The sequence below is a fragment of the Alosa pseudoharengus genome, unplaced genomic scaffold (genome assembly GCF_046254945.1).
Source record: "Alosa pseudoharengus isolate Yale_2024_CS ecotype anadromous, Long Island Sound unplaced genomic scaffold, YU_APseudo_1.1 YU_APseudo_1.1_scf_8, whole genome shotgun sequence".
NCBI classification, from domain to species: domain Eukaryota; kingdom Metazoa; phylum Chordata; class Actinopteri; order Clupeiformes; family Clupeidae; genus Alosa; species Alosa pseudoharengus.
In genome coordinates this window covers 2,863,173-2,870,333 of record NW_027468870.1, presented here as the reverse complement: position 1 = coordinate 2,870,333, position 7,161 = coordinate 2,863,173, and the positions used below count along the sequence as shown (strand labels likewise).

General features: G+C 44.2%; 1 protein-coding gene across 1 annotated transcript in view; it reads left to right on the top strand.

Annotated features, from left to right (window-relative positions):
* Positions 1 to 5,958, top strand: part of tmem120aa (transmembrane protein 120Aa) — a 12,186-nt gene extending 6,228 nt beyond the window's left edge. Inside the window, exons 10-12 of the mRNA XM_076274422.1 lie at positions 390 to 454; positions 2,854 to 2,922; positions 5,103 to 5,958. Coding sequence (XP_076130537.1) covers positions 390 to 454; positions 2,854 to 2,922; positions 5,103 to 5,213 — 245 coding nt within the window. The 3' untranslated portion in view covers positions 5,214 to 5,958. The remainder of the gene's footprint in view (positions 1 to 389; positions 455 to 2,853; positions 2,923 to 5,102) is intronic.
* The last annotated feature ends 1,203 nt before the right edge of the window (positions 5,959 to 7,161 follow it).

Below are 7,161 nucleotides of genomic sequence, written 5' to 3'. Positions count from 1 at the left end.
CTCTCCTCTCCTCTCTCCTCTCTCTCCTCTCCCCTCTCTCCTCTCTCCTCTCTCCTCTCTCTCTCCTCTCCTCTCCTCTCATCTCTCTCTCTCTCCTCTCCTCTCTCTCTCTCCTCTCTCTCTCCCCTCTCTCTCCTCTCCTCTCCTCTCTCTCTCCCTCTCCTCTCTCTCTCCTCTCTCTCTCTCCTCTCTCTCCTCTCCTCTCCTCTCTCCTCTCTCTCTCCTCTCTCTCTCCTCTCTCCTCTCTCTCTCTCCTCTCTCTCCTCTCCTCTCTCTCCTGCTCCTCTCTCTCTCCTCTCCTCTCCTCTCCTCTCGTCTCTCTCCTCTCCTCTCTCCTCTCCTCTCTCTCCTCTCCCCTCTCTCTCCTCTCCTCTCTCCTTTCTCCTCAGAGGGTTTCCAGTCGTGGATGTGGAGAGGTCTGACTTTCCTGCTGCCCTTCCTCTTCTGTGGCCACGTGAGTCTCTCCTCTCTCTCTCTCTCCTTTTCTCTCTCTCTCTTCTCTACTTCTTTCTCACTCCCTGTCAAATTCAAATTCAAATTCAAATTCAAATTAGCTTTATTGGCATGACAAAAAACATTGTGTTGCCAAAGCTTACACATGTGGTATAATTGTACAGATTTAAATAATAATAATACAAATAATGGTAAAATAATAAAATTATTAATAATAATAATAATAATTAAAATGTATACTAATTAGGCAAAATAATACAGTGGAATGTAAGAAGGAAAAGGAAAAGGACTCACTTTCTCAATCTTTGACACTCTTTCAGGAATTGTACTGCTATCGTAGCACAATTGTGCCCTCCCAACAAATACGGGAGCTTGTCTTCATTGGGTAGCATGGGGAATTGTGGAGCAATCTTGCCAATGTGGTCAAAGAATTCTCTCCTAACCAGGGTGTAATTTTTACATTCTGTGAGGAAGTGTAACTCATCTTCTACTACTCCTTCGTGGCATTGTAGACACAGCCTGTCATCTCTTGGTTTCCATGTCTGCCTGTGCCGACCCCTCTGAACTTCCAGAGTGTGCTCACTAATTCTGAAGGAAGTTAGAAGTTTCCTTTTTTTATAATCTTTGATATTTGTTAAATATGGTTCCAATTCATAATTTGTTTTTATTTTTTGATAACAGTTCAATTTGTTGGATTTTTTAATTTTGTCTAGCCAATATTTGTAATATTCATCTTTTGTTAATTTCTCGATATGTTTTAATTTTGCTTGAGACATGTCAGGTGTATTCAAATTCAAATTGTGTTTTGATATAAGATAATTAAAAGGATCTCTCTCTGGGTGGGTTCTCCTCTGTAGAAGGGCACTGTGATTACATTCCTCTGGTTTTGAGGAATGTCTCTCTCTTCTGCTCTCTCTTCTCTCTCTTTCTCCCTCTCTATTCTCTATCTGTCTCTCCTTTTCTCTCCCCTCTCTCTTTCTCTCTCTCTTCTCTCCTTCTCTCTTCCTCTATCTTCTGTCTCTCTCTCTCTCTTTCTCCCTCTCTATTCTCTCTCTTTCTCCCTCTCTATTCCCTCTCTCTTTCTCCCCTCAGATTCCGTCTACATTGAGAAGTGTATATGCCTGGCTAAGATGTGTTCTGGCCAATCAAATTGTTTGGGTGGGCTTTATACGATGATGGATTAATTTATTTATTAATTTATTTCTCCTGCTGCTGGAGAAGCAAGGTGTTTAGATTTAGTCTGTTATGCAATATATTGACAGCGCAATAACTTTAAAAGACAAACAGAAAACCGGTATTAAGGCATTTGACATCCTCAAATTTTGTGGACAGGGTGAATTCAGGCTGGCTTCCAGGCAAGGTTGAAACAAGCTTCAAAATTAAATCCTAATGACATGTTAAGAATTTGAATCAGGCTACACCAAGGTCTCTCTCTCTCTCTCTCTCTCTCTCTCTTTTCTCCCCTTTGTTCTATGCTCCTTCACTTCTCCTCTCCTCTTCTCTCTTCTGTCGTTTGTTCTCTCCTCTCATTATCAGTTTTATGTGCTGCTACTTTTTACTCTTCTCCTTTCTCTTTTCTCTTTCTCTCCTCTCCTCCACCCATCCTCTCATTTATGGTATTGTGTGTTGTCCTTTAGTTGCGTGACTCACTCTCTGAGTGTGTGGGAACATTCCCCCAGCCCCAGGCTGCCAGTTGTGTTGGTATCAGTTGTGTGATTGCCAGTTTATATTTGCCCTCTGTAAGAGAACAGCAGAGCTTAGTGTGTTCAGGCACTGAGCCTGAATTCCGACATGGGCCATTTAAGATTTGGAAATAGGCAATATACCTACATGCCTATGGCGTCTTAAAAAATGGCGGATCACCTCAGGCACAGAAATGTTTTTTGCTTTAAGCCCCGGAGCATCATGGTAGCAACAGCAGGAGAGTGAAGCAGTCATCCAGCTCAGCCAAGCTCAGCCATGCTTTATTTTACTGTTAAAGGAGAGGGCAGCTCAGCCATGCTTTATTTTACTGTTAAAGGGGAGGGCAGCTCAGCCATGCTTTATTTTACTGTTAAAGGAGAGGGCACTGAGCTCATCACAGCGTATAGAACGTCTCTACTCTCAGACTGCTCTGAGCTCATCACAGTGTATAGAACATCTCTACTCTCAGACTGCTCTGAGCTCATCAGGCTGTGGCCGTGTGCCAGAGACAGAGACCATGTGCTCTTTTAATGCAGAAAACCGCTGAGCTGCAACTGCCAGGAGATGGATGCAGATACACTTAGAGACTTTTGTCTGAGTAAATTGGACATTAGACATCCTGTGCTGTCTGAGCAGCATGTGACTGTGTCTTTTTGTGTGTGCGTGTGTGTGCATGTGTGTGTGTGTGCGTGCGCGTGTGTGTGTGTGTGCGTGTAGTTCTTCCAGCTCCATAACGCAGTGACTCTCTTCAGGATGACCCAGCTGCCTGAATGGAAGGAGTGGCAGGTGAGTGAACGCCATGTTGCTTTGCCCACATCTATGAGCCTCAGGGCTTGAAAACGAAATGATGTTTCAAACGTTCCGTTCCGAACGGTTCAGGTAGGCCTATGTTTAACGTTTTCGTTCTTGCAGGCGTTCCGCCACCAACAAATCGGTCCTGAACCGGTTCGGAACGCAAAATATCGTTCGTTCTTAAAGTTCCGGCAGTGTTTGGCGGGCCTATCAAGTCTATTTTTGTGGACTTTACCTTAGAATAGACGTACTCATTATTTCCCCTTGATTTAGCCTATACCGTAGCTATGCCCAAAAATAATAAATCACAGGCGGCATCCAAAAACATTCAGATGGGCTATCCATCCCATAGCCTACAGACTTACTGTAGGCCTAACCTATGCCTATAAATAATTTCTTATCAAAAATATTTCTGGATACGTGCTAAACTCCTTACCTGGTTGTAGCCTAAGTTTTATCCATATGGAGATCTTCAAAGGCTTGCGCTATAATTCCAACCCTGTTTATAAACGAACCTGTCTGTTGCTGACAAGGCCTATCTCAAATTTCCCGTTTAACTCTTCTACATAGCCTAGAATAGGCTATAATTGCGCAAACATTTCAAATCCCGACTTTAAAACGACAAGGCGTGGACAGGCAAAATAGGCTTTTAAGCATAGGCTACAAACAATTTCCAAATCAGTTTCAGTAGCCTACGCTACGAGCTGGCCTAAGATCCGAAGTGGCAGACGGATAGGTTACATTACAACAGCAGGACCAAAGGTCCATTTATTCGTTTTTTTTTTTTTCAAACTGCAGAAATGAAATTATTAGGCTGTTCGCCTACAGTATTTGGCTACATAGCGGCTTGTTAGCTCACATTAACAGTGTAGATGCGGGCTTGTTTTTCGCACAACCGGAAATAGTCTCCCTGACATAGGATATGCTTTTGTGAAATTTTATAAAATATATAGAGAACGATTTCTGCACGGGGCAGTTACAGTATGACCCTGCACGGGGCAGCTATGACCCTGCACGGGGCAGTTACAGTATAACCCTGCACGGGGCAGCTATGACCCTGCACGGGGCAGTTACAGTATAACCCTGCACGGGGCAGCTACAGTATGACCCTGCACGGGGCAGTTACAGTATAACCCTGCATGGGGCAGCTACAGTATGACCCTGCACGGGGCAGTTACAGTATAACCCTGCACGGGGCAGCTACAGTATGACCCAGCACGGGGCAGCTACAGTATAACCCTGCACGGGGCAGCTACAGTATGACCCTGCACGGGGCAGTTACAGTATAACCCTGCACGGGGCAGCTATGACCCTGCACGGGGCAGTTACAGTATAACCCTGCACGGGGCAGCTACAGTATGACCCTGCACGGGGCAGTTACAGTATAACCCTGCATGGGGCAGCTACAGTATGACCCTGCATGGGGCAGTTACAGTATAACCCTGCACGGGGCAGCTACAGTATGACCCAGCACGGGGCAGCTACAGTATAACCCTGCACGGGGCAGCTACAGTATGACCCTGCACGGGGCAGCTACAGTATGACCCAGCACGGGGCAGCTACAGTATGACCCTGCACGGGGCAGTTACAGTATGACCCTGCACGGGGCAGCTATAACCCTGCACGGGGCAGCTACAGTATGACCCTGCACGGGGCAGCTACAGTATAACTCTGCACGGGGCAGTTACAGTATGACCCTGCACGGGGAAGTTACAGTATGACCCTGCACGGGGCAGTTATGACCCAGCACGGGGCAGCTACCTGAAGGGTCAGGGCATGGGTACCCTAGTTTAGGAACACCAGGAACATTGCTGTCAAGGTTAAAATGTATTGTTTATTAATAATAATGATAATAATAATAATAATAATAATATAAAAAACATGCACATGCAACACTGATAATTTAAATAGTTTTACAGTGATTAAAGTTACTGACAAGAATATGTAAGAATGAACTCACTAAGTTCTACATGTTTAGAAACATCCAGAAGTGTACCTGTTAATTATTAGTATGGAGATGATATGTAGGCATAGGTCCCCTGAGTGATTCTCATGCCATCCATGGTGCCACTATCTGTCTGTCTGTCTCTTCTCATGCCATCCATGGTGCCACTATCTGTCTGTCTGTCTCTTCTCATGCCATCCATGGTGCCACGTCTGTCTGCCCCTGGCAGGTCCTGATGTGCAGTGCCACGTTCCTCATTCTCTTCATGGGCAACTTCTTCACCACTCTGGGGGCCGTCTACCAAAAATACATGAACCAGGACAAGGCCAAAGCTGCGTAACAGGAACCGAGACGAGGCTTTGACCCACCTCCTAGACAGGGAATGATTCTGGACTGGACCCACCTCCTAGACAGGGAATGATTCTGGACTGGACCCACCTCCTAGACAGGGAATGATTCTGGACTGGACCCACCTCCTAGACAGGGAATGATTCTGGACTGGACCTGTTCTGTGTCCTGTGTTGTTTGCTGTTTGGGACTCTGTGACAAGCTTAGGATTTCAGGAATGGAATCTCTCCAAACAGAGTGTTTGTTTTTTGTTTTTTTTTACTTTTATATGTCGTATTTGTATTCTGGAGTTTTGTTTTTGTTTGTTTTTGTCTTGCAAACAGTTTACATGTACTTGTTGCACTAATGTATTTAAAAATGTATGTGTTGTCAATGGCTTTGTGTCTGTGTGTGTGTGTGTGTGTGTGTGTACGTCTGTGAGACTGTGAGTGTGTTCACAAGTGTGTGTGTGTGTGTGTGTGTGTGTACGTCTGTGAGACTGTGAGTGTGTTCACAAATGTGTGTGTGTGTGTGTTGGACAGAGGTTGCTCAGTGTTCTGTGGATTACAGCGCTGTGACAGTTCTTAGAGAACAGTTTAGATTGTGACTACAGTTTTCTTCCCAAATCAAAAGGGATTCGAACCGTTGCTGTGCTCTCAGACCCCTAACATGTTCCTCAGTTTTGGTGTGAATACAGGACATCATGATTGTCTTCTTGCACTCCATGTAAAACAATAAAAAGCCATCATGACCTCTGATGTGATGATTTGGTGCCTGTTTACTGAGAGCCTTTGTATTTGTGTCAATGCAAAGTGAAATGTTTTGGTGTAGCCTACAAGTACCCTACTGTACACCAGTGGTTTTCAAAGTGGGGGCCGTGAGGGGGTGCCAGGGGGGCTCAGCAAATTGGAGGGAAAAATAAAAGCAACGTGTAATATACCTATTACTATGAGGGTTGTTATACAATGCCATTATATTAATGTGACTCATATCTGAAAATGATATTCCCCATGATAATGACTGGGAATAATAGTAGTGGGATAGCTCATATAGCAGAGAGCCCCAAATACAAATTTTACACACTGTATACTCCATCGCGAAGTGCTTGTGGCTAAAATAATTAATGTTTTTTTACATTTGCCGTAGTATTGTTGATGGGTTTCATAACACATCAAGGGGGGACTTGGCCAGAACCTAGCAGTGTTGTAGTCAAGTCACTATGTCTCGAGTCCGAGTCCAGGTTCGAGTCTCCGAGTCAAGTCCAAGTCATTAAAAAAAAATCCAAGTCCAAGAAACTATTAAATGAAATCTGACAACCTTCGGGGTATTGTCTCCAGGCATTTGGTGCCATTAAAGTTATTTGTAGAAACATGGTGTGATGTGTGATGTATGACATGAAGCAGTAACACTCCATTGCACTAATATTAATACTAAAAATGATTTAGATATTAAAATCCTATACCAAATAATATTCTAATGACATATTACAATTATAGCCTAATGGCATTACAAAAAAAAGTTGAGTCCTCGTCTCAATTTCCAAGTCTGCATGGTCTGAATGTACAAGTCTGAGTCCAAGTTCGAGTCATTCAGTGCTCAAGACCAAGTCAAGTCACGAGTCTCTAAATTTAGCTCATGACGCGGACTCGAGTAGCCTACTACAACACTGGAACCTAGTGGTATTTGGGGGGCCCCTGGCCTACACTACCACCATGACACACACCTTATTGAGCACCTTACCACTGCATATTGAATCACAGGGTCAGCCCTGCCCTGTCACTGCAAGCGCCTCATGCTTATACATCCTCAGTACATTCATGTGGGTCCTTGTTTTAGTATCTTTAGTGAATTTTTCCTGTTAATTTTAGTCATGTGGATTTGTTTTTTTTATTATCCTGTTTACATTGTTGTGTGTGGTGTCATAAGCTACTGGGACCTTGCATTTACCCTTGGGGATCAAT